Source organism: Eublepharis macularius, chromosome 16 (genome assembly GCF_028583425.1).
Source record: "Eublepharis macularius isolate TG4126 chromosome 16, MPM_Emac_v1.0, whole genome shotgun sequence".
Lineage (NCBI taxonomy): Eukaryota > Metazoa > Chordata > Lepidosauria > Squamata > Eublepharidae > Eublepharis > Eublepharis macularius.
This window is the reverse complement of record NC_072805.1, coordinates 3641894-3669505: the sequence shown is the minus strand read 5'-3', so window position 1 is coordinate 3669505 and position 27612 is coordinate 3641894. Positions and strand designations below refer to the sequence as shown.

The window sequence follows — 27612 nt, the reverse complement described above, 5'->3', positions numbered from 1 at the left end:
AAGCACTTTAAAGTTAAGTTTATACCTAGTGGCCTCCCATTGAAATCTGCAGGACTAAAACTTAGATCATATGTTACATTTGATAGTGTTCCTTGTGTGGTGGGGGAGCATCTTCCATACACAAGATATACTTATTATTGGATGCTCCCCATTATTATCTGATTTCTGGGAAGCCCTGCTCGCTCACTTACTCATTCACTCACTCATTCGTTCAGAGATTCGTTCTGTTCAGTGTTTCTCAACTGATAGCAAGGATGAACTTGCATACCTGGAACAGTTGGTCTTCTTATGCCAAATGCCATTTCTGAAGCAGGGGAGTAAGTTGACCTGAGAGTTTTCTAAGAGTTTTTAATGGAATATTTAATCTCAGAGTATGTGCAATGAAAACACATTCAATAATGTTTGTTTTCTGGAGAGGTGGTTATGTGAAGGATGGAAGGCCATACACTGGTAATCTATGTTCACATTTGCACTTTTCCACGCATATCACCCAGACTGAAAATGTATCAACATTCTCCTCCACAGAAGGCTAGGGGCATTTGATGTTTTTTAAAGGATTTTTAGATGTTGGGGAAAGAGTTCAGCCCTGAAAAAGTCTAATAGCTGTGCATTCACACATTATTTTAAGACACCTGAAATATTTTTTAAAAAATCTGTAATAGGTACAATTGGAGCATGCAGGGGTTCTGTGGCAAATGTGCAGGAGTACATTGAAGTAGAAAAGCTCCATGAAGGCAGAAAGTTTGAAAATTGTGTAATTCTTCCCTTTGTGTGGTGTCTGTGTACTTTCCTATCGTATAAAAAGGAGCACCACCAGCTGAACCAGATAGGAACCAAGATTTAACTTCACATTCAGATTTAAGGAAATCCTCCATATTTTTAGGCTTACAGTGGTCCACCTAAAGGCCACATAGACTAGACGGGGTGGGGGAGGGGGGAGATTTATTTATTGTACCATCATCACACCTGTTTTCTTATTCACCTTCCATATCCACCCCAGAATTTCTCTTTTCATTTTTCTTTTCTTTTATGCTGATAAGCATCTTAAAATGATCCAATTCTTTCCTATCTGCTTTGGCTTGTCTTTACCAGCTGGTAAATAGGAAATGTTTGCTGTAGGAAGCCAATCTTCTGCAGAGTGCAAACAGATGGAATCAATATAAAGTGACATGTTAGACTGTGCTACTGAGAATACAGCGCCAAAAAGTAACAGACTTTGTTCCAATCATTTGGTGCTGAATAGCAGTTCATATATGCACAGCTGCGCCCTTCCATGGTTCGGTTTTCTTTGTGTGTGCATATGTCTGTGTGGGGTGGTTAAGAGTCTTTCAGTCTTGATGGTGGCAGTTTAAAAGAAATACTTTTTTGTCCAGAATATTCCAGAAATAGTGTGTTAGAGATAACAAGGCAGTGATAAGTTTATTAATTAGGAACATTTTTTCTTGTTCACTTACTTAGGTTTTTTTTAAAAAAGTCTGAATCCCTTTGAGTGGATTTGAGAGCACTTTATGTCAGGCAGGCAAGCCAGCCTGCCTGCCTGCCATGACTGTGAATGGGGCGGGGGGGAGATGATGGGCTTTCTTCCTGTCGTGTAGCTTCCTTCACTATGCCTCCGCTTTGCTAATCTATGCTTTGCTAAGAGACCTTATCAGTGCTGCTTGTAGTGTGTGGGAGCTTCGGCTGGGCATCTTTTGCAGGACTTTTGCTGACTTCAACTGACTTGTTTGGACTGGGGGAAGGGAACTGGAGTATAACCTCTTGGGGAAGACTGTCTTTCAGCATTCTGGGCAATCTCTATGTATCAGTGCACTTCTAGGGAGTTTTATCTGAATAAATACCACTGTGTTGGATGAAGTGGAGAGTCTGAGAGAATCCCCTAGCCAGGCCTGACGCTTTAGACAGAAGCGTTCATGTTGCAGTACATACAGTGTAGTAGGGTCTTTCCTTTTCTACTTAAGTATGGTGATGAATATCATTATAAACATAAGCCTTCCCAAGCGCAGAGAAGGCATCCTTTGGACCGTTGCTGCTATATCTGCTTTGCCAAGGAATGCTCCCAGAAGGAACTCCAGTAGATACTCTTTGCAAGCCGTTAAGAGAATTTTAGTTGAAGGTCACCCTAAGAAAAGAAGAGCAGCAACTATTTTTCTCTCTTTAAAAGCAACACATATTTCTAAATATATATATAGGCTTTTAAATATTCTCCAGAGTTATGTAATAACTGTCCTTTTTTAAATTTTGGAATGGAAATCTGGTTGTGCAATACGAACAGGCATGAGTGAATCTCAAAAATTTTGTAGGTATGTATGTACTTCACTGAATTCAGTACCAAAAGCTTTAAAAATCCCAAAGTTAACACAAGACAAGAAAAAAATTAAATTTAATTATTACTCAAGGTGCAAAAGAGAGCTCCAGAACAGATTGGTATACCCCCCAAATATTATAATTATTTTATGGAAAACATTAATACTGAATAATGCTATCATTTCCCTGTTCAGATCAGGGTTGTGCTGCTATTTGCACCTGAAAAGGATAGAACTTTGGCTTCTTGACTACAGTCAGGTTACCTAATTGTGATTGTAGGTGTTCGGCTTCTCCTAATTCTTGTCCTGCTGGCTGGCCCTCAGCCAAGGTAGGGGGAGCTCCTCAGGCCTCAGAATGGGAAGAGGAGAGGGAGGGGTTATACCACCTTGTCCTCCATCTTACTCCAGGCAGTGACTCCCACAAACTGCAGAGCCGAGCCTGCTATTTCCTTCTAAACCTCCCTTTTAAAGGGTGTCTATCTCACGTTCCCATCCTGGTGCCATCCCTCCTTGAGGGCCTCTGTGATGGCCTGGCCACTACCTGATGCCAGTCATTCTCCCCTCAAGCTCCATTGGCTGCCTCTGAGCTGAGGTTGGGGTAGTAGCCCACCGTCTGCCCGGCCCCAGCATTCCCTGGCTTGGCCTTGTCATGAGACCACCAGCCGCAGGGATCCCCTTCAAGGCTTCTGGGACTTCCAGCCATGCTGGTGACCGATGGTGGTTGTTCCTGGCTGGCACTGCAGTACCTAAGCCAGCACTGGCCTGCGTCACTGCTGCCTCCTGCTTGCTGTTGGGGAGGGGGGATCCCTCTGACGAATGCCAGGATCAGCTCCCCGTCTCTGGCAGGTAAGGCCCCCTTCTGCCACATCTCCACTTGTGGGTTCTGTGGCCCTGGGGTGGGTACTGTCAGCTCTGGTGGTGTCCAGGCCAAGTCCAGGCCCAGTGACAGCCAAGCAGAATCCAGGCTGCGCACCAGACCTGACTCCGGACAATAAGATTTTGATGAAAATCTTGACCATAAGATTGAAAATGATTATATTGAAGTAGATATTGTAGGGTTCCTAGGTGCCCACTGGTGATGGGGAAACTCGGGGTTTGCCACCTTGCCTGCTGACCCACCAGTGGTCGACAGGAGGAGGCAAGCTCCTAGAGGTTGCCCACCACAGCAGGCACCCCAGGAACACGCGCCAAGCACATGCTCCCAAGAAACACGACGATGTCACTGCCAGAAGTGACATCATTGCAGCAGTCGCAGGAGCATTCCTGCAACTTGTCTGGGGCTAATTTGAGCCCCAAGTGAGCCCAGATAATGGCACAGAATTAATGTCTAATGCCATGCAGCAATTCCTGAGACAGGAAGGTATAGAATACCAGACCACAGTGGCCTACACTCCTGAGCAAAACAGAGTTGCAGAGAGGAAGAATAGGACACTGCTAGATATGGTGAGATGTATGTTGCATGATGCTCAACTACCAAATCAGTTTTTGGGAGAAGCAGTCGTGACTGCCACATATACACAGAACAGACTGCCAACAAAAGCTACTGAAGCTACCCCTTTTGATCTTTGACACGGCTATGTACCAAGTGTAAAGCACTTGCGAGTCTTTGGTAGCAAGGCCTACTCCTACATTCCAAAGGAGAAGAGAGGCAAACTACATGATAGAGCTTCACTAGGAATTCTTGTTGGATATTCTGCACAAAGCAAAGGATACATGATCTATGATCCACAAACCAGGAGAACCATTGTGAGCAGAGCTGTATACTTCAACGAAAGTGAGAAGGCTACACCTGGAGAGGGGGGCCTCCACTGAAGAGAACAGCCACATCACATATCCTGATTCAGATGAAGAAGCAGGAGACTCTATGATACACATCACTGGCACACCAAGTGCAACTATAGTACCAGATGCGTCACCACTGGAGACACCTGGCCCATGAGAAGTCCAGAGTTCAGAGACATCTGACCAGAGGCACAGAGTGCAGAGGTGGAACCAAGACGATCAACATGTTCACCCAAAGGTATTTCAGCCCCATGACTGTCCTACCTCACAGAAACAGCGGAAATACCCAGACCTACTTCATGGGATGAATTACCCAGCTACCACCAGAGGAAGCTAAGAAATGGAGAAGAGCCACACAAGAAGAACTTGAAGCTCTACACAAGAACAAGACATGGAAACTCGCACCGCTACCTCCAACGCGGAAAGCAGTGGGTTGCAAATGGGTCTTCAAAGTCAAGCATGATGAACATGGCTCAGTCCAAAGATACAAAGCAAGTCTAGTTGCTAAAGGCTACTCTCAGAAATATGGAGAGGATTTTGATGGAAACTTTTGCACCTGTTGTGGGACACACTACAGTGAGGACACTACTAAGTGTTGCTGCAAGCAAGAACATGCAAGTGAAACATCTTCATGTCAAGACAGCATTTCTACATGGCAAACTAGAAGAGGATATCTACATGCTCCAACCCCCTGGCTTTGAGAAAGCAGGACAAGAACACCTTGTGTGCAAACTACAGAAGAGCATCTTTGGACTTAAAACACGCCGCTCGCGTTTGGAACTTAAAAGTGCATGATCTACCCATCCAAGCAGGATTCAAGAGAAGTGAGAATGACCTTTGCCTATACGCCAAGCAGAAGAATGGCAAATGGATTTATCTTCTGATTTATGTAGATGACTTGATTCTGGCTTATGAAAATCCAGATGACAGCAAAGAAGTTGTACAACATCTAAGCAAACATGTTGAGATCAAGCAGCTAGGTAACGTCACTCACTACTAGGCATGCAACTTTACAGAGAACAAGATGGAAGTTTCCTTATTAACCAAGAACAAAAGATCAAAGACTTTATATCCTTCATGAACATGGAAGATGCATATGCAGTTGCTACTCCTATGGAACCAATCTATGTAAAGGATCTAGATGACACTGAGAAGCTACCAACAGACAACAAGTATCGTGCTGCCATAGGCAAGCTACTCTACATTAGTACACTAACAAGACCCGGCGTAAGTGCTGCAGTGGGTCTACTATGCAGATAGTCTTCAGCACCAACCTTCAAAGACTGGAATGCAGTCAAGAGACTTGTCAGATACCTAAAAAGTATAGCACTTTTCAAGCTCAAGCTACCAGCTAACAGCAAACCTGAATTAATCTTGTACACAGATGCTAACTATGGAGAAGATTTAAATACCAGATTATCTACCAGTGGACATAATTTCTCAAGGAAGAAGCAAAACACAGTCACTCAATCTTCAACAGAAGCTGAATACATCTCAGCTGGGCTATGTTGCCAAGAGATAACATGGCTAAAGAGACTACTAAGAAAGCCCTCCTCACTTCAACCAGGGTCAGGGCCTTTTCAGTCCTGGCCCCAGCCTGGTGGAACGCTCTGTCAATGGAGACCCAGGTCCAGCGGGACATATTATCATTCCTTCGGGCCTGCAAGACAGAGCTGTTCCACCAGGCGTTCGGTGGTTGAAGGGGGCGGTGCCATGTCTGCCTCCCACCTTTGGGGTGGGGTGGGGGTTCTCCCCATCATTGCACCTTAATGTATGTGGTTAATTTATTTCATTATTGTTTTTTGTATGTTGATTTTAGAATTGTTGTTTTCTTGTTTTTATTGATTTTAACTTGTTCACTGCCCAGAGCCCCTGAGGATGGGCGGTTTATAAATTGAAATATAATAATAATAATAATAGTAGTAGTAGTAGTAGTAGTAATAGTAGTAGTAGTAGTAGTAGTAGTAGTAGTAGTAGTAGAACTTGGAATACAGATCTCTCAACCTGTAACAATCTTTGAATTCAACCAAACTTGTATCAAGCTCCTACAGAGAGATGATGTTCACATGCGAACCAAGCACATTGACATGAAGTATCGCCTCGTGAAAGAACTACAACAGAAAGGCATCGTGAAGATGATCTACTGTCCATCCACAGACATGATTGCTGATGCCCTAACCAAGCCGCTACCAAGACTTCACTTTCAGAATCTACGAGACAAGATAAATCTCATAGACTGATCCGAGCGGCAGCAAGAGGGGTTGTTGGAAGAGGAGGATCCAGCGCTGTCTCTCTTCTCAGGTTTCAGAGGGGGACATACCAAAGAGTTAGAAAGATAGAGAGGACAGGGCACTCTGTTTACAGCTCTGTCTGTCTTTTGATATGTAGATTGCTATTCTCCAGATTTCCTCCTCCTGACATCCTCCGTCTCACTTCTTCTCTTCCTGTCTTTGTTCCAGGCAACACCTCTCTCCTTCTCCTCCCTCCATCTTGGCAGCATGGATGCAGGCCTTGCCCTGCCATCCATGTCCATCCTTAGACTAGATAGGTAGTTAGGATCTGTCTCTCCTTCTTTCCTATCAGAGAATGGAGTACCTGCAATAAAGAACTCTTATTTCTTTTCTAAATATAAAGCAAGTGTATGCTTTTATTATTTTCATTCCTGCACACACACTAGCCAACCACCTATAAACACACTTCCTATGCCAAACAATAGACTCTGCTGATGGTCCAAACATTGAATCCTTTAATTAGGTTTCTGGGGCCTACATAACAATTTATTTATTATGTCTTACCCAAGGCCACCTGCAGAGCTCATGGCAGTAGTAGGAGTTGAACTTGACTTGCATTCCAACCACTTAACCACTATTATACAGCTACAGGTTTCTTTTTCTTTTCTTTTTGCAGTCAGAGAAATGTTTGTTCTCCTTTCTTTAAGTAATCCGAAGGATGGAATAGGCACTTGCTGTTTTTTGCCATGGCTTTTCTGTCGGCCCACAGTGGTTCTGCACAGGCACAGCCGGGTATTTACCGGGGCTGCTTCCTCTTTCTTCCCCCCCCCTCCACTCCTGTACCTTCCTGAAACCTGAAACACTCCCAAAGTTCCAGGAGGTAATTTTTTATTACTGCCAGAATTTCAGTAACATTTGAGATCATTTTAATATATTCCCAAACCAATCTAAAATAGTTAATGTTGGGTTTGATTTCAAGTTGGGTATATCTAAATGAATGCACAATCCTACTACTAATTATTTTTAGCACTGTCTTTAAGGGTAAGTTTAATTTCAGTGCTGGTATTTGTCTTCCCTCCTTTTTTGTATTGTCTTGTAGTGTATTATTAACTGGAAGTTGCCTTAAGAGTTCCGTTGAGAGTGGTAATATAGAAATACATAAAATAAGATAAATTTTCCACTGAATGCACAAATAAATGTTGAGGCTGAGGCCATGAGTTCACTTTTCATATTCAGTAAACATGATTTGAATGTGTGGATAGCGTATCTGTGAAGTGTTTACTTTCAGATAGGGAGAGATTGAAATGAAGATTGTGTGAAACGATAAGAGTAAAGCCATATCATTCCTTGACAGTTCTTTCCCACCATATGCTAAAATTTCAAGTTTGGCTTGTGGACAGGTGGAGAGAGAAATATATGGAATGAATGCAAATGTCTCAGATCTCATTGGTAAATCAATTTCATAAAAGTTCTAATAGCCCCCTTTCCCTGTTTCATATATAAGAGGTTAACTTTATACCATATGCAGGTTACTAAGTAAATACTGAGCAAATATTTAATACACCTAAATGCTCCTTGAAAATCGGCTGACACCCCACACCCCGTCTTAACACATTTCATTTTCAGTTAAACTCTGGATTTCAGTAACTGAATGAAAGTAACATTTATGTTCTCCAGAGCCAAAATGCACTGCATTTGAAACTAATTTCTGTGTCTTGAAATAGCATTTTGACTTTTCCAGATATTGCTTAGAGAGAAAATTGCCTTCACAGCATATAATATATGTAAAGTACTATTTTCTTTTGCCTCAGAGAGAATTCTTGAAAGTTGTTTTTTTCTTTGCATTTGTGAAAGAAAGATGAAAAAATGTAGTTGCTTATATGATCTATTTGTCCAGTACCTTGACCCCATACTGTATCATCATGCGCTGTTGGTTTTGACACGAATCCTTTCCAAACACTGCATAGATTTCCAAGAAGCTGAAACATTTTATCAAGACCTGTAGACTGCTTGACTACAATCAAAACGGACAGATCCAGCGGCATGAGCTGAGACGAATTTTTGAGATCAATTGCTTCAAGATGACGGATTGTGAGTACGATAAGTAAGTAAAGAAAATTTAGGGATTAGAGCTACTGATAGGAAACTAACTTGCATTCATACTAAGGCTGCAATACTCAGCACATTTATTCCAGCAGACCAATCAAATTGGTCCTGTTTTAAGTTTATCAGCCCATGATTCTTGTCAATTATCAAATATTTAAAAAAATGGAGGACTGCTGTAAGGTGTAATGTGACATTCCCTGCCCTGATTTTATCACACTATACTTGTTCATATCTTTGCCAATGGCATCAAGTGACATGGAGTATGGCTGTGTGGGCGGGAAAGCATAGTGTAATAACGTGGAATAGGACAAGTTTATTGAGAGACCCAAGAAGAGCTTCGGAAGAATTGAAGGAGGAGGTTTTCTCTGAGCTGGAAGATGCCTCAGGATGGGAGTTGTTGCCACAGGAGAATGTGGCATGCGGAAGAAGACTACTAGGCAGTACCATGGGTCTCTGGAATTGCAGAACCCTTTTGAGAGTCTCCCTGTGGTTAGCGTCTCTGGACCGTAGGAAGGAGGAGGGCAGCCCCACAGTTTGGCGAGTGGCCAGTGGATGGTCGGAGACGACCCGTTCCCCCAAAGAAGAAGAGAGGAGTGGTAGTTATTGAAGTATATATTTGAGAGAGATGGAGTCAGCTGTGTACCAGCTTGCTAAACTTTCTCGTGATGTGTCTTGCCCTGGGGCAAGAATTTGGGATCTTGTGGAGCAGCTGCTGAAGAGCATTCAACACACAGATAACTATCCCTTCTTGCTTATTCATATAGGGATGAATGATGCTGTATGTCAGAGCCTGAAGCATATGTATAAGGATTATGAGGCCTTGAGTAGAATGGTTACAGAACTCAGGTTGTTTTTTCATCAATTTTTCATGTAATTGGGTAGGGAGTGGAAAGGGCAAAGAGGAAATTAGAAGCGAACCATTGGTTGTGTTTGTGCTGTTGTGAAGGGTTTGGGTTTTTGGATAATGTGTTATACTTATGGGAGGATGGTCTTTTGGAACGTGATGGGCTGCATCTTATGGCCGATGGTAGGAGTATATTTGGAGGCCATCTTGCGCGCCTGATTAAGAAGGCTTTAAATGGGGGAGGTGGGTGGTGTTCTGGGACTGAGGGGGGCGGATTGCTGAAAGGGGTGGGGGTGGGGGTGGTAAAGAAGAGATGGCTTGCAAGGCCTGCAACTTTCATTCTGTGCTTACTAACGCACCAAGTATGGGGAATAAACAAGAGGAGCTGGACATTTTAATGAAAGAAGGAAATTGTGACCTGATTGGAATAACTGAAACTTTGTGAAATGAGATGTATGAGTGGAATATTGAAACTGAAGGTTATAATTTCTTTTAAAAGAATAGGATTGGTAGGAAAGGAGGGGGAATGGCATTGTATGTTGGGGAAATACATACCTGTGAGGAGATCCTGGTTTGGAAGGTGATGGGCTGCCTGAAACTGTTTAGGTGAAAATAAAAGGCAAGGGTAGGGATAAAGACGTTGTTGTGGGTGTCTGTTATAGACCATACATAGGAATTGGTCAGACACAGGAATGTGATTTTTTTTTATGAACGATTTTCATCAGTCTGAAACAGGAGGAAGGTCATAGTGATGGGAGGTTTTAACCATCCTGATACCTGTTGGGAGTCTTACTCTACTAGTAGTGAAAGGTCTAATAATTTTCTGGCCTGCTTGACTGACAGTTTTATGCTGCAGAAGGTGGAGGAGGAAATGAGGGGTTCAGCTTTTTACACCTCCTTTTCGTTGAGGAGGTTGAAGTCGTAGGAACCATTGATGCGAGTGATCATGTCATCTTAGGGTTTATGATAGTCAGGAAGGAGATTACGGCACAGTGTCAAGCATGTAACCTGGATTTTAAAATGGCTAATTTTAGGAATTTGAAGGAAACATTGGGTGGTATTCCAATGCAGTAAAATCCTTCAAGGAAAAGGGGTTCAGAAGGGGTGTGTTTTTAAAAAAATGTGAGTCAGATATTGAAGGCACAAGCACAATTCATTTCTATGAGGAGGAAGAATGGAAGCCATCATAGGAAACCAGGCTGCCTTCTTAAAGGGCTTTTCCATTATCTGAGTTTAAAAGTACAGGAACTGGAAGGAAGGACATGTCAACAGAGATGAACATAGAAGGATAACTAAGATCTGTAGAGGGAGAGATAGGAGGGCTAAGGCCCAAAATAAACTTCGGTTGGCAAGAGTGGTTAATAACAATGGGATGGGTTTTTTTTTTATAAATTATGTTAGAAGTATGAAAAGAGTAAGGAAATAATAGATCCATTTAAGGGAGGCAATGGGTGAGTTCTTATAGGCAATCATAAAATGGCTGAGCTTTTAGATCTTATTTTGTTTAATTTTTTTCCAGTTGAGAAACTAGTATACATTGGGGGGGGGGGAGAAGATAGGGTGAGGTTGATCAAGTAGACAGATTTTGATTTAGAATATGGCCTGGGAACACCTGGTTGTTTTAAATTCATTCAAGTCCTTGGGACTGAATGAATTTGCACCCTAGGATGTTGAAGGAGTTGGTGGGAGTCATCTCAGGACCTCTGTCTGGAATATTTGAGAACTTGCAGGACAGGTGTGGTACTGAGGGATTGCAGGAAGGCTAACATTGTGCCTGTGCCTAAGAAAGGGAAGAAAGAGGAGCCAGAAAATTATCAGTCAGTTGTTTTGACGCTGTCCATCATCTTCAAGGCCTCCTGGAGGGCTGGGGATGTGCCACAAGATTGGAGAAGAGCTAATGTTATCCCAATCTTTCAGAAAGGGAAGAAGGATGACTTGGGAAACTACAGGCCGGCCAATCTGACTTCTGTTGCTGGGAAGATATTAGAGCAGATTTTAAAGGGATCAATCTGTAAGCATCTGAAGGACTGCTTAGTGATCCGGGGAAATCAACATGGTTTTGTCCCCAACAGATCTTGTCACAGCAATCTGGTTTCCTTCTTTGATCAAGTGATGAGCTTACTGGATCGGGGGAACTCTGTTGACGTGATTTATCTGGATTTCAGTAAAGCTTTTGATGAGGTCCCCCATGACATTCTGATGGGCAAACTGGAAAATTGCCGACTGTAGGACAGTTTGGTGGATAGGGAACTGGTTAGAGGACCACACCCAAAGAGTGGTGGTCAATGGTGTTTCATCAGATTGGAGGGAGGGATCCAGTGGGGGGCTGCAAGGCTTGGTTTTGGGCCCGGTACTTTTCAATATTTTTATCAATGATCTGGATGAAGGGGTAAACGGGCTACTCATTAAATTTGCTGATGATACCAAATTGGGAGGAGCGGCAAACACCCAAGAAGATAGAGTTAAAATTCAACAAGACCTGAATACACTGGAGAAGTGGGTGGTTGTGAACAGGATGCAATTCAACACAGAGAAGTGCACAGTATTACATCTGGGCCACAAAAATGGGAAGCACAAATACAGGATGGGGGATACCCTTCTGGGTCGTAGTGTATGCAAAAGAGATCTTGGGGTAAGAGTGGACTGTAAACTAAATATGAGCAGTCAGTGTGATGCGGTGGCAAAAAAGACAAACTCAGTCTTGAGTTGTATGAAAAGGGCCATTGCATCGAAATCACAGGAGGTCATAGTCCCTCTGTATACTGCCTTGGTCAGGCCATACCTGGAGTACTGTATGCAGTTCTGGAGGCCTCCCTTCAAAAAGGATGTGGACAAAATTGAGAGGGTGACAAGGATGATCAGGGGTCTGGAGACTGAGCCCTACAAAGAAAGGTTGAGGGCCTTAGGAATGTTTAGTTTGGAGGAGACTGTGGGGGGACATGATTGCTCTCTTTAAATATTTGAAAGGAGGAGGGCAAGAAGCTGTTCCAGTTGGCAGCAGAGGATAGGACTCAAAGCAATGGGCTTAAATTACATGCAGAAAGGTACCAGCTGGATATTAGGAAAAACCTTTTCACGGTCAGAGTAGTTCAAAAGTGGAATCAGCTGCCTAGGGAGGTGGTGAGCTCCCCTTCACTGATGTTTTCAAGAAGAGGCTGGATGAATATTGGTCAGGGATGCTTTAGGCTCCTCCTGCACTGGGCAGGGGGTTGGACTAGATGGTCTGTATGGCCCCTTCCAACTCTGTGATTCTGTGATTAAGAGGTCAGTTTGTGAACATTTGGATTGACATGGTGTGCCAGCACAGCCTTCTCAGGAATAAACTCTGCTAGACTAAACTGATCTCTTTTTTCAATAAGGTTGCTAACTTGGTGGACCAGGGAAATGCTGTGGATATGGTCTTCTTGGATTTTAGTAAAGCTTTAGACATGATGCTCCATAATATTCTTGTTGAGAAGTTGGTGAGATATTGACTTTGCCCCATTGCTGTTAGATGGATTAGGGCCTGGTTAGTAGACGCACAGGCACGTGTTGGGTCCAGCAAGGTTCTCGGGAAGTGTAGTTTAAAAAAATAAACCAACCCAGCCGCTCCATGCGATTCTCAGCTGGGGAGAATTGCAACTGGAAGAGAGCATCTCTCCAGCGGAGCAGCTGTTCTTTGTACTAAAAAGGACAGAGAGAGCTTTTTCTCCCTCATCCATAATACTAGAACTTGAGGGCATCCAACAAATTTGATGGGCAGTAGATTTAGGACAGACAAAAAGAAATACTTCTTTATACAACAAGTGAATGAGATGTGAAATTCTCTGCCAGAGGATGTAATGATGGCCTCAGGCACAGACAGCTTTAAAAGAGGATTAGACTGAGTCATGGAGGAGAGGTCTACCAGTGGCCACTAGCCATTGTGACTAAAGGGAAACTCCACATTCAGAGGCAGCCAACCTCTGAATACCAGTCCCAGGAGGTAACTTCAGGGGAAGGCCTCAGTCACTGTGCCCTGTTGTTGGTGCTCCATAGTAACTGTCTGGTCATTGTGTGAAAAAGGATGCTGGGCAAGATGGACCACCGGTCTGATCTAGGAGGAGTCGTCATCTTGTGTCTTAATTGTGAAATGTTGTACTTGGACGATAAAAACTAGTCATACCAGATGGGCAAACCCTGGCTGGGTTGGGGAGGTTATAGTGGATCATAAGCTTAATATGAGCCAGCAGTGAAAAAGGCTAATGGGATTTTAGGTTGCATTAGCAGAAGTGTCGAGGAGATAGTGTCAGGGTTATGTGAGGTATTGGTGCCACTGTACCGTGTCTTGGTTAGGCCTCACCTGGAGTATTGTGTTCAGTTTTGGGCACCGCAATTTAGGAGGGATGTTAGTAAGCTGGGATGAGTTCAACGTAGGACAATGAAGCTGGTGACAGGGTTGGAGATCATGCCCTACATGGAGAGGCTGAGGGAATTGGGAATCTTTACACTGCAGAAGAGATGCTTGTGTGGTGATATAATATGATAGCTCCAGTACCTGAAGGGTTGTTATGTAGAGGATCATAGAATCATAGGGTTGGAAGAGACCTTTAGGCTCATCTAGTCCAGCCCCCTGCACAATGCAGGAAATTCACAAATCTCTCCCCCCCCCTCCACACACACACAGTGACCCTTATTCCATGCCCAGAATATGGCAAAACCTATGGGGGTTGGACAGATGGGGTGGATGTTTTCAGTTGTATTGGATGACAGAACTCAGACCAATGGATATGAACTACAGCAATGGAGATTTTGTTTAAATTTGAGGAAGAATTTCCTGATGATGTGGTGTGTTTGACATTGGAACCGTCTCTGTCAGTCCTTGGCAGGTAGAATCCCCCAGTTCTCCACAGCAAACATGCAGGTATATTGGTGGAAGTAACTTTATTAGAGATCCAGCAAGTTCAAGGTGCTCAGACATGTGCATTGGCAGAAGTGACGGAACTGGGGTTGGTGATGTTAGTTATAGGGAACGTTCCCACCATCAGGATAAGGGCCGTTAAAGTTTGTGGGTGTGAAAGAGCCACGGGGGTTGTCAGGGAAAAGCTAGGTTTAGACTAGACAGAACAAAGAATGAAATCATCTCAGTTCCCAAGAAAGATACATTTCAAGCTGGCTGCAACCAGCTTTCAAGGACACTTCTGGAAGCAGCGAGGAAAGAGAAAGTAAATACTTGTGAAATAACCCACTGCCTTAACACCAATAAGAAACTTCTCGTGCCCTCAGAGGACCAGTACAGAACACAGGATACATTCATGGCAGATATGCAGGCAGTCGTATATGACAGTCTCCCTTGTGAAGTGATGGATCCTTCATTATTGGAGGTTTTCAAGAACTGACCTATTTATCAGAGAGACAACTGCAGTTCCTGCATTGATGAGGGTTGGACTAGATGATCCTGGTAATCCTTTCCAACTCTGAAATTGATTAAATAGATAAATAAGTTACACTATAAAAAAAAAAACAAGAAAGAAATGACAGTTTTCAGTAGCTTCTTCATGACTTTTTAAATGTCTAGTTCCGCCTCTGGAGTTCAGCAAAGAGGAATATACTCTGTTCAGTGGACCAGAATGGTGAATTAAAATTAATATAAGAAAAATGAAATACATTTTTCATTCCTGTTGGATTTTAGAAACGACTGTGCCTGGGACTGGAGTCAATTCACGGAGCTGTAACTAGTAGACTCATTTTTTAAAACCAGATTTTCCAGTGATCCAGGATGGGCGGTCTTCACAAATGGGAAGAACTTCTTTCCTGGTTGCTAGCCCTTTGTGATGGCTCCTGATTGGAGGGGCTTCTCCTTTGATCTTTACCTTGCCAGCAGATAGACAGCATTAGCTGCATTTGTATCTGAGTTTAGGGACTCCATAGCCTTTCTTTCCTTCCTACTCTCACCTTCTGTGTTCAGCTGGAGTAAGGTGTGTTGTTGCACTGTCTGAAGCGAGGGTAGGCACACCTCCACCAGAGTCAATCTCCCTCCCCCCGCCCCGCCCCATCTCCCACGGGGAGGGAAAGCCATGTGGGCCGTGCCTTGGCCAGCCTCCTCAGTTGCCCTGCATCCCTGCTGGGTCCCCTCGCTACAGGAGCTGACAGCACGGCTCTGCTCACTCCTTCATTGCTGGGCTGGGGAATTCTAGGAAGTGGGCAGGCAGCCCTCATGGGCTGGCTCAGGGCCCCTCCCACTCCAAAGCTAGTGCTGTGACACCCCTTCCGCTCCAAAGGCAGGGAAGAAAGGGGAAACCGGATGGCAGTGTGTGCCGATCTGGCAGATCTTGGTGTGCAACAAGCCCCCTTAGAGCCAAACCCACTCTCTAAAGCTGGATTCTTCCCCCTTCCCTGGCAGAGAGCCAGGCTTGCCCCCCCCCCCTCAGAATTCAGATGCAGGGAGACTGGAGTCAGTGCTAGAGCTTGGAGAAGAAAATGCTCATGCAAACTTCCTGGTGTGGACGCAAGGGGGCATGCGGAAAGAACCACAGGCTGCAGTTTCTACAGCTGTGGCCAAACTTCAGGGGCGGTTTTCCTCCCCCACCCCTAAGCAGCCGTATAAACGATGTCCTGGGAACAAGTAGCAAGCCAGGAGCAGGTCCCCCATCTCCTTCCAGATCTGACTGGGGTTTCAGAGAGAGAGAGATCCGCATAGTCCCTCCCCTCACCCAAGAGGCATGAATAATCTCAGGGCAGTGACTAGTATTTCCGGCCTAAATCCAGAAGCCTTTATTAGACCCAGAAGTCTTAGAATTGTCTGGCTCTTCTTTAGCTAGGGAGGAAGGGGGAATATTCTGAGAAACAGGAACTCATCATCACCATTATGAAAACTATGAAAACCTTTTTCCTCAAGAGGTGTTACCTAAGATTTTCCCTAAGGTTTTTCGTATCCTGGAAATTCCAATGAACACAAAAGACGCCGGGGGCTTACCTTGAGCTTTTCCGTAGGGCAGAGCCACCTCCCCTGGCATTCCATATTCCCTCCAGAGTTTGACAAAGTTGTTCAAATGGAATGGGAGGTTTTAAGCAGACCCATATCCAACTACCAGATAATTCCCTGTTTCTGTTCTCTGGTTCTGAAAGCAGCAGATCACTTCAGGTTCCCAGCAGTGAATGCACAAGTGGCTAACCTAAATTCTAACTCAGTAATCCGAGCAGAAGCAGACAGTCTTCCCGGGGATTCATGTAACAAGATGCAGCCGAGCTGTGAAACTTAACACCTGTCTTCCAGAGTAGTCTGCCTATGGGCATCTGACCTCTCAGCAGCCAATAAGGATATCCCCAAGGAATTAAAGGAAAAGATCAAGAAAATTGCTCTTGCTGCTGCCTTCTCAGCAGATGCATCTCTAGATGCCCTTCAACGGTCAGCAAGAGCAATGGTGTCAGATGTGACTCATGGGGCCTTAGCTAGGAAGTGGACCTTACCTCACAGGCCAGAGGGACTAGTGTTCTATTCTATGGAGTCAGCCTATTGGGAGATGCCTGGCGGAGGATAAGGTCAAGAAGAAGGCTCTTCCATCACGAAAGAAAGAAGAAAAACCCAAGAAGGAAGTTCCACTCCTTTCATGAATCCCAATCTGTCATAAACTTCAGGAAAAAAAAATGGAAAATGCAGCAGGAGAAAATGGCAGCCCAATGCAATGAGAAACTCAAACCCTGCCTTCAACAAACCCTCCTCTCAGCATAAAGGAGGAAAGAAAAGTCCCATTGATGCTAAATTTCCTGAGACTCCCATAGGCATTGGTGGATATCTCCAATATTTTGCAGACATTTGGAAACAATCCCATCAGCAACATGTGGATGATAGACATTGGCTGATTCCGCACTCTTTGGATAATGCACTTTATCAATTGTTTGAGGTGGATCCGTTCCAAATGATCTATAAAGAGGATTGGAAGTGCATTATCCAACGTGTGCGGAATCACTCGCTGTCACTAAGGGGTATGTCCTGGAGCTCAAGGACCTTCCCCCAACACCTTTTTTCAAGCCCCAAAGCACTGCTCTGCAGACAAACACCAATTCTAGCTATCAGCAATAGAACACCTGCCTGCAAATCAGGCAATAGAGCCTGTCCCAGAGGACCAAAAGATATTTGGGGTCTATTCCATTTTCTTTATAGTCCCCCCCCCCCGGACATCCATGCCATACAAGACTTGAAATGGTTTAAACAAAGGATTAAAAGGAAGTTCTAGATGGAGACCTTCAGGTCAATCACTGCTCTAGTCAACAAGGGGAATCGTCTGTTGTTGGTGGATTGGGGGGGGGGGGGCTATCTGCACATTCTCCAGCCACACCGGTGATTTCTTCCTTTCACCTATGCAGGATGACGTTTTCAATATTGGGCCCTGCTCTTTAGCCTAACATCAGCCCTCAGAATTTTTATAAAGGGTGTATCTGATTGCTCTTTTTACCACGCAGGGAATTTCTGTGTTTCCTTACCTGGTAAGGAATGACTGTTTTCACAACCAAAGTCATAGATGGCAACCCATCACCTACTAAAAGGGAAACCTAGAGTTTACAGGCAGAGTTATAAAACGATTTTACTACAGCCACCATAAATTTAGCCATACACAGAGTTACTTGTTTATTTTAATCTCTTAATAACCAAGAAGATTTAGCTTCAAGCGAAATAAAATCCTGCTTAACCAGAGGAAGAATAAATTTGGCTCTGAACATTCAAAACACTCCAAAAAATATAATCAATTCAGTCCAACCTCAGGACTAGACTGGGCAAGGATAGATTTCTAGTCTGAGCCAAGAATCTATTTTGCAGAATACTGAAGCTGAATGTATATAGCAGCTGTTCTTTCAGTAAGTGGTCCTGTCTACGGTGTATTCTTAAGCAGAGTCCATTGAAGACAGCGGGGTCAGAGAGTGTCACTCTGGATTGCGCTGCTTATTCTTCAGTTTGAAATTACTTTCATTTGAGAGATCCGTGGAGACGCATTGCAGGAATGAGTTAGAAACTTACAGGAAAATGAAAGAAATTAGGAAAACAAAATACTTGTTTTGCTGTTATAAATATTTTGTACTTCTTATTACCAGCAGCCTTAGAACCAATTTTAACAAATATTTATTAGCTGGCTATTTTGGTGTTTCTCTTTCATTGGAAGTTTTCCAGTATGAGAATTTTGTTGCTATCTGTAATCAGTATTTTCTAAAAAAAAATGTTTAGGGGTAGTCTCAAGTTTGAGTCAAGAAAATCACCATTTTATAGTTCAAATCGGAAAAAATGAATGCAGTCAATGGACAAAATTACCAAGAACATGCATTACCTCATATTACACAGCTCACAATAACTTCCAGATTGTCATGAGGTTGTGTTCACTAACATCTTCCTGATTCCTCTGCTTGCTTTTGGTGTCCGTCGCCAGATGTCGTCCTTTCAAAAACCATGAATTTACATACACAAATACACAAATAGGTTACCGCCATCTGGGGTAGCAACAAGACTGACCAATCACTGTGCTTGATTCCAACTACCAGAGCTCCAAGTGGCTTAGTGAAGACTTGTTTGTATTTGTCTGCACCCTAACGATCACCGATTATGCCAGCAATCTCGGTGGCGTGTTTGATGCTCAAAGACGTTCCATTTTTTGTAAGACGAACAGCGCTCCTAGTGAGTTTAAGTATAACTAAACATCTTTGTTTGTACGTGTACCCCTGCATCCCCCCCAGAAAAAAATCACTGTCTGTAATCATCAGGGGATGTGGAGAATCCCAACCCTGACTGGGATTTAGCTCTTTAAGGAACTGTTGTCCTCACTACAGCTGATTGGTGATCTCTCTGGGCAAGGCTGGGGGTGGGAGGATGGATCCCAGCTCCAGACAAAGCAGTTCCCTGCCTTATGCGAGGACTACTCCCCTCATGACAGGCCTGGACCAGCCAGGAGGTATGCACTGTTGGTGGGCCTGCCTTCAAAAAGGCTTGGGAGGAGGCCAGCAAGAAGTCCCCCAGCTCCCTGTCCCTGACTGTGCAGAAGGGGGGCTGGAAAGAGGAGGAACTGAGCATGCTCAGACCCCCTCCCCTCTCCTGCTGGGGCCACAGGGGGGTCAATCCCTACGCTGAAGCAATCAAAAGAGTGGGCCTGCCCTCTCATCAATAAAGTTCGGTCCGTGCACTTTCAGGAAACAGCAGTCCTTTCTTGAAGCAAGGCAGTGGGCAAACAACCAAGTGTGATTTGGCATGGTCCACTGGAATGCGGTAAATCAATCTGCAGAGAAGTTTCCACTTCAGCAGTCATGAAAGTCATCGTACAAAGATCACAATTTTTTTATATTTGAAGCATTTACAGTTGAATTAAAAAGATGGAATTTATCCTTTTGAGGTTTGTAACAGAATTCATTCATTTTTGGTGAAACTTAATTTGAGTTCATTAGCAGTTGTTCTTGTGGAGCCTGCTGGAAGTCAGTGTATGCAGGGAGGATCCCCCCAGCTTCAGTGAAAGGAACCCACCCAGCCCTTTCCCCACACTGCTTGGGGTTCAGCGGAGGACCACCCTTTGCTTGCATCCTGCCTTTTCTCCAGGGCTCAGAGCACCATCTGTGCGATTGTCCCGGTCTGCTGTCACAACAACCCTGTGGACTAGGTTTGACAGAGACGACAGTGACTGGGCCAAGAGGAGCTCTTCTCCTCCAATTACAGTGCAATCCTAAGCAAATTTACTGCAGTCTATGCCTCTTGAAATTAATGGGCTTAGACTCTGCTTAAGATTGCGCTGTTAGTGTCTAAACTCCTCTATCTGTTGCGTCGCACCTTTCTCTGATAATGCTATTATCTTAGAGCAGGGGTAGGCAACCACTGCTGTGCGTACCAGTGGCAGCACAGAAGGCCTTTTTACTTTCCACCCAAGCAGTGGAGGCCCTGACAGCGCTGCTGAGGCCACTTGTGCGGGAAAACACCACAGCCATGTCTTATGGCCATCATCTCCTCCCAGACCTGCACAATCACCAGCCGTGTCCAAGGGGAGATGTTGGCTGCACCACTGGGGCTTGGCTTACTCCAAGTGTATCTAACCAAGTTCTCCCCTTCTCCGCATTTAGCTTACAAGCACACCAAATTCTACATAGATAGAGGTTGCATTTTTTCCAGCACTTGAGCCGTACAGGTTGCCTACCCCAGGGTACAGAACATTATAGCAAGTCCCAAAGTTGTATATTAAGGAAGAGAGAGGAAAAATGGGACACACTTGGTTATTTAGCTATGATAGCCAACAGGAATCTCTCTGTTCAAAGGGCCTATATATCACTAAATTACTAAATACCAGAGCACAATGAGTAATGGGGGGGGGGGCACTACCATTCTTTTTAAATGGCTGCAGGAAGATGTCTGCTTGACTGAAGAAAGTGGGACCTTTTTGCTTGAACTGTTTGTCTTTGGCTCAAAATGGCTTTTCCCAACTATTTTTCCCACCACGGAGAAAAATGGGTGCGTGTACCCATATTTTTTTATTCTATTGTTGGAAAATCAGCTGGGAAGACTATTTTGAACAAATTACCCATGGGAACAGAAAGCGTTAAGTGGCCATTTCCCTGCCAATCCTTCATTCAAACTGGGAATTTGCCTGGGCTGTTTTCATTTTGGAAAAAAACAGAATTAGAGTGTTAAATGCTGGTCCCATGGACCAACTAGTCTGGCCCCCAGACCCTGAGATAAGCAGCAGAGAGAGGTGTTTGCTTTCAGGCCCTGCCTGTGATCTTTCCAGAAACATCTGGTTGACTCATGATGTTAATTCATGAGTCATGATGTTAATTCAGGTCTGATCTCACAGATACTGACATTCTTACAAGTTCTGTTCACATGTTACAGGGAATGCATGTACATCCTGCCTGCACATGCATACATCTGTTTGTAATCAGCATGCATTCACTTTATGAATGAAATCAGGGACCAGTGTCTGGATATGTGTGGAGTTTGTATCACATTCAACTGTGCATTACTTGAGAATTTGTCATATATGTCTCCAGCATATCTGCCATGAATGTATTTGGGCTCTGCCTCAGGTCTCTGAGAGTATGGGAAGTTCTTTATTGCTGCAATGCCAATAGGTTATCTCGCAAATGTTTACTTTCTCTTTCTCGCTCCGCTGAGTCTGTGTCCTTGACTGCCAGCTGAAGCTGGCTCGAAATGTATCCTTCTTGAGAATCAAAGATAAGTTCATCTTTCTCACTGTCTACTCTAAAACAATGTCTCACTCCAACCCCTCCCCCCATTAACGGTCCTCTTTCCCAAGGCAGGAATATTCCCTATAACTAACATTGTTAGCCCCACATACGTCACTTCTGCCAATTCCACTCTCTGAGCACCTTGTACTGAATGGATATCTAATAAAGTTACTTCAGCTGGAACACCTGTGTGTTAACTGTGGAGAACTTGGGGATTTAACTGCCAGGGACTGACAGAATTGCTCTATGCGTATACAAAGAACAATGAAGTTTACCCTATAGATGGAATATACATCCATTCACTGTAACTTGTGAACAGGGCCAGTGTTGCCACCCATTCAAAATGATTATATCTTGTTCAGGTCTGCTGAGAGGGGAGGCTACAGGAAGAAATTTCTGGGGGCCCTGGCCATATTTGGGGCCCATTGAATTGGGCAAGAATGTGATTAACTTTCAAATGAAATATGGTTGGGCCAGGACGAGAGAGGCTCTTTTTTCTAAGGGCCTGAGGTGGCTTTCTGCAATCCTAGTCTTGTTCATATTTTACAGTATATGTCTTGATGGACAACAATTTCTCCACTGTGTCGTGAATACAGTGTTCTAAGGCATAAAATACAATACATGGGTCAGGTAATATTTCTCTTACTTTCCTCACAGATATGAGAGAAAACAAGGACTATCCACCAAGGTATAATTTGGTGACCTCTTTGGAGAAAGAGTAGGGAATACAAATGAAATAAATATATTTGTATTGCTGTCTAGAATCTTCTTCTAAAGGGAGATTCTGGCATGTGGCTGACCAGTTAATGAATAATAATAGATTTATACACCACACTTTAGGACATCTTAACGTCCACTCAGAGCAGTTTACAAAGTGTGTTATTATCCCCACAACAAACACCCTGTGAGGTGGGTGGGGCTGAGAGAGCTCAGAGAGAGCTGTGACTGTCGCAAGGTCACCCAGCTGGCTTCAAGCAGAAGAGTGGGGAATCAAACCCAGTTCTCCTGATTAAATTCCCAACACTCTTAACCACTGCAGCAAACTGGCTCTCAGAATACCCACAGTGATTATTTTTGGCTGGAAAACAATGTATAAATGAGAAAAGTGTTACCCTGTTCTTGGTGGTGGAAAGTGCCATCAAGTCATAGCTGACTTATGGCAACCCTTGCTGGAGTTTTCGAGGCAAGGGACTAGCACTATGCCTGCCTCTGCACCATGATCCTGGTCTTCCTAGGAGGCCTACGATCCAATCATTAGCCGAGGCTGACACTGCTTAGCTTTTGAGATAAATAAGTATTGTAAACAGTATGTAAATAACTTACAACTAACTAACAGTGCAATCCTAAGCAAAGTTACTCTAGTACTCTAGAGTAACTTTGATTTCATTGGGCTTAGACTGGGCTTACTCTAGATTTCAATGGGCTTAGACTGGAGTAACTGTTTAGGATTGTGCTGCAAATATATTTTGTAATTATCTTATAACTTCGTGTTGTGTTCTTGTATTCTTCTTTGCATAGATTACATTTAAAACACCTTTTCCCCCCTTAGATTGTGGAACCGGTACTGTGTTTCTAGAACAAACACACTGAATTATAAAGAGTTTTTGCAGTATCTTGGCATAAATTTGGATCAAAAAAAGAAAAGAATTATGGAAAGTCAAGATTCAGGTAGGCATTTATAAGAAGATTGATTGGTACAACCTTAAACCGTAATTTTGCTTAATTTAATTTCCTAGGCCCCAGTTTAAAACAAGCTGGGGGGGGACAATTTAGAAGCCACATAAGGAGCTTGTGACAAAGGTGATATATTTTTCTGATAGTCCTCCCATTTTTAACATGTGAGAGATGCTCCCTAGGCTGTAGAAAAGTATCATGTTGCTGTCTTGCCAATTCAAAAACAAACTGAAAGCTCATAATTTAAAAGAACACGTAATATTGGGAATGGTCTCATATGTCCTTCTTGATTGTTAGAGAATGTATATGAAAAGTGTCCATGTAATTGTCCAGAGGGCTTGAAGCAAAACACTTTTAAAGTTAAATTCTTCACCCCAAATCCTCCAACTGCCTAAGCTTCTCCTTCCAGAAGAATATTAAGCATTAACTTACTTTCAGTGATGATCTCAACAATCATGGCCCTGGTAGCATTAGTCATACAGATGTTGCACATGTGAGGAAACAAATCGTCAGGGCCAGACTAGTACTCAGAAACAGCCTGCTCCAGGACAAACCTAAAGGAACCAACAACAGAACACCACTGGTTGTCACCTATAGCTCCCAGCTCAAACCCATCCAACGTATCATCAGTGACCTACAACCCATCCTGGAAAATGATGCCTCTCTCACAAGCCCTGTGTGGAAGATGTCTCCTTGCCTACAGACAGCCCCCCAACTTTAAACAACTTCTCACTTACAACCATGAATCTGCTAGCAGAGTCACCAACACAGGTACCAGACCCTGCAACAGACCCAGATGCCAGCTCTGCCCTTATATCTACCCAGGAAATACAATTACAGGACCCAATGGAATCAACTACGCTATCTCTGACTCTTACAGCTGCTCATCCTCCAACGTGATATATGCCCTCATGTGCCAAAAATGTCCATCTGCTCTGTACATTGGACAAACCAGCCAACCTCTGCGCAAAAGAATAAATGGACACAAATTTGACATTAAAAATGGCAACACCCAGAAACCAGTGGGAGGACACTTCAATCTGTCAGGACATTCCATCAAGGACTTAAAGGTCACTGTAGTTCAACAGAAACCTTTCAAAAACATAATCCAACAGGAAGCTGCTGAATTGGAATGCAAATGTAAATTTGACTCAGTCAGGCTTGGATTGAATAGAGACTATGAATGGTTATCACACTATCAGAAGTGGCTGATTTCATTATCAGAAGCAAACTGATCCCATTATCAGAAGCTACTGATTGCATCTACTCCCCCCTCCCCTATCCACCTATATATCTGACCAGTTTATATTGGTCTTGGTACTGTAATAAAAATGATGATGATGACCAGTTTCTTCTTACCCCCCATGCATCTGACGAAGAGAACTATGATTCTTGAAAGCTTACGCTACAGTAAAGCTGGTTAGTCTTAAAAGTGCTAATGGACTCTTTTCTCTTTTGTCAGAAAAGAAAGTATAGTTTCCAGTATTCAGATATTTGATTCTCCAAGCATCTTCCAATTGAAACATTTCCATATAATTAAACATATTTTTGGGAAGTTTGCCTTCTTTGTTTTTTTTCACCTTTTTTTTAAAGATCCATTACCCCATTCATGTCTCCGAAGAACATTATCTTCTTGAAAATCGAAAATGGATTGGAAAACATTTCCATAAAATTTTTGTCTTGCATTGTTTGGCGCATTTATTGTTGCTTGTGTGTAACTCTTGCCTTCCAGGAGCCTGATTTTCAGAATCATATATCTTCTGTCAGAGTCTCTTAATTCTTCTGTAACGTTTATTTGTTAATTGTTTATATAAACCACAATTCCTTTTTTAAATTAAAATTCTTAAGAAACACACAAATACATACGAGCTAAAAACAGGAACAAAGCCCTGAAAAATCATGTATATTGTAATATGATACAACAGGAAGGGTGGGCAGCCCTGTGCTTCATCTGCCATTGTGACTGAGTCCCTCATGTGAGTTTGTCACTGCTTGCCCCCTCCCCCAGCCAAATTCAAGGGGGCTTGAGCCAAATACGGGGGGCTTGAGCCCCTCCCCCCGTAGTTTACACCTATGCCTTGGACCAGTCCGACACCAGTTCAACCAGGAAAAGAGAAAACTCTCTGAGGAAGAAGAGCATTAGTTACCACCATGCAAACATGCCTTTTACCTCAGTGTGCCCCCCCCCAATTGCTTCTTTGAATGTTCACAAGCCTGACATTGGCAATATGAGAGTTGTTATAATGGCCTCTTTTAGAGTCTCTCTACAAAAGACCTCTTACACGGAATGCTCAAGTGACTTACTTCCTGTGTGGTCTTATGATTCAAGTGTACTCTGTCCCCCTAGCGGTGCATGTGTATCCCCAATAGGAGAACAAGTATAAGATCTTTCACTGGATCATTCTCATGTAAGATGTCTCGTATAGAGAGAGACTTGGTGGGTCTTTGGAGATAAATCCAGATGGGTAGCCATGTTGGTCTGTGTTACGAGCCCCTTTCTTTCTCAGTATTAGATTTTGCTTTTAACCCTTTTCTTCTTGCCTCCTCTGGGTAGATTGCTGCCACCAGGAATTATATTCATAAATAACTTAAATTTCTCCTTTAATCATGTGCCCAAGCATCAGGCTTCTTCAGGGGACTGTGTGGCCCTGAAGATAGGAATGGGACATAGGGACACAGATGGGACACAGGTACTCCCGGATAAACCAAAAAAAACCTTTTAATTTTACAAGAAGCGTATCAGTTTCATATTATTTCTTAAGCTTGATGGTTAGAAACAGTCACTCAGGGGGCGTGGTGCCGGCTACGAGAGAGAAGGTTGCTTGAGAAGAGAGCTCTGTTCCCTCGCTGCCCCAATTCCTCATCGTACATCATCATAACAGAACTAAAAAAAAAAAAGAATATGGGTAAGCAAGGCATAGGAAAGAAAAAAGCAAAGTTAAGCGTCTCTAAAAGACTGCAAGACTTCTTCCCAAACTCGCAGCAGGCAGCGGAGGAAGAATGTGCTGCAATTAAAATGGCGGATGAAAGCAGCAGAGGTAGGAGCAATTTAACTACCTTTGCCGATCTGATGCTTATTGAATTTCTGGCCCATATGGAAAAAATAATAATGAACAAAATGTCAACCTTGAGTCAGCCGTTGATAGATCAGCTAATAGAAATAAAATCAACTTTAGATAAAGCTACACAGATTGCTGGGCAAGCACTGGCATTAAGCACATCGTTACAGTCTGAGCTATCTAGGTTACAACAAGAGAACAAACAACTTCAAGAATGAATTTTATATATGGAAATCACAGGAAAAGAATCAAATCTTAAGTTTAGACATTTTGAAGAGCAAACAACTTTAAACATAGATCTGCCCTCTTTTCTAGCGTCATGGCTAGCACAACACAACTCGAAAAAGGTGCAACCCCTTTGATTACCAAAAGCTTACTGTCAGTCCTTGGCAGGTAGAATCCCCTAGTTCTCCACAGCAAACATGCAGGTGTGTTGGGTGAAGTAACTTTATTAGAGATCCATCAGGTACAAGGTGCTCAGACAACTGGATTGGCAGAAGTGACGTAGGTGGGTTCAGTAGTGTTAGTTATAGGGAAGGTTCCCGCCATCAGTATGAGGACCGTTAAAGCTTTGGGCATGAAGAAGCCGGGGGGGGGGGAGACGCTAGGTTTAGGCTAGACAGAACAGAGAATGAAATCATCCCAGGTCCCAAGAAAGATGCATTTCGAGCCGGCTGCAGCCAGCCTTCAAGGACACTTGCTGGAGGCAGCGGGGAAAGAGAAAGTAAATACTTGTGAGATAACCCACTGCCTTAACATCAATAAGAAACTTCTCATGCCCTCAGAGGACTAGCACATAATTCAGAATATACTCAAGGAAGATATGCAGACAGGCATATATGACACTTGCCAAGTGGGAGCCCAAAAAATCCAGAATCTCAGAAACCCAGTGGTAACTTAGCTACAATTCCGGACTGGAAAATATGGGGGGGAATCCGGGAAATAGTAAGGAATAAAGGCTCAATAAAGGAACACTTATCTTAATACTTACAGACTTGCCATCTTCAGTTTTAAACAAAAGAAGAGAACTTAGATCAATAACTGAGGCATTGAGGAAAGCTCAAACAAAGTATAAATGGACCAACTATACGAAACTTCAAGTTAAAATACAGGACTCTGTTTATCAAGTTACAGACCAGGAATCTGGAAGAGTACTTTTGCAAAACCTTGGCATTGAGTCTCCTAAGAACTGCAATAGTACCACACAGAAAAGAAAAAAAAACCCTATCTCCTATCACCACACAAGTGAAGTAAGATCCTAGTGAGATGCAGCCAGCCCCCTCACCCAGTTGGTGTGAAGTTTTGGGCTTGGGTGTCACCAATATGCGGATGACACCCAGCTATACCTGTTGATGGACGGCCGGCCTGGATCGGCCTCGGATGTCCTGGAGCATGCTTTTGAAGCAGTGGCTGGCTGGTTGAGGCAAAGTCAGCTGAAACAAAAC

General features: G+C 43.5%; 1 protein-coding gene and 1 long non-coding RNA gene across 2 annotated transcripts in view; one reads left to right on the top strand and one right to left on the bottom strand.

The window, feature by feature from the left end:
- The window catches only part of EFCAB6 (EF-hand calcium binding domain 6), a 213855-nt gene that overhangs the window by 20120 nt on the left and 166123 nt on the right, over positions 1-27612 (top strand). Inside the window, exons 5-6 of the mRNA XM_055000612.1 lie at positions 8284-8420; positions 22984-23102. Coding sequence (XP_054856587.1) covers positions 8284-8420; positions 22984-23102 — 256 coding nt within the window. The remainder of the gene's footprint in view (positions 1-8283; positions 8421-22983; positions 23103-27612) is intronic.
- Positions 14152-16398, bottom strand: LOC129344112 (uncharacterized). The gene is made up of 2 exons (XR_008598366.1): positions 16201-16398; positions 14152-14701 (listed from the first exon to the last, which is right to left on the bottom strand). It is a non-coding gene; the product is annotated as an uncharacterized LOC129344112 (long non-coding RNA).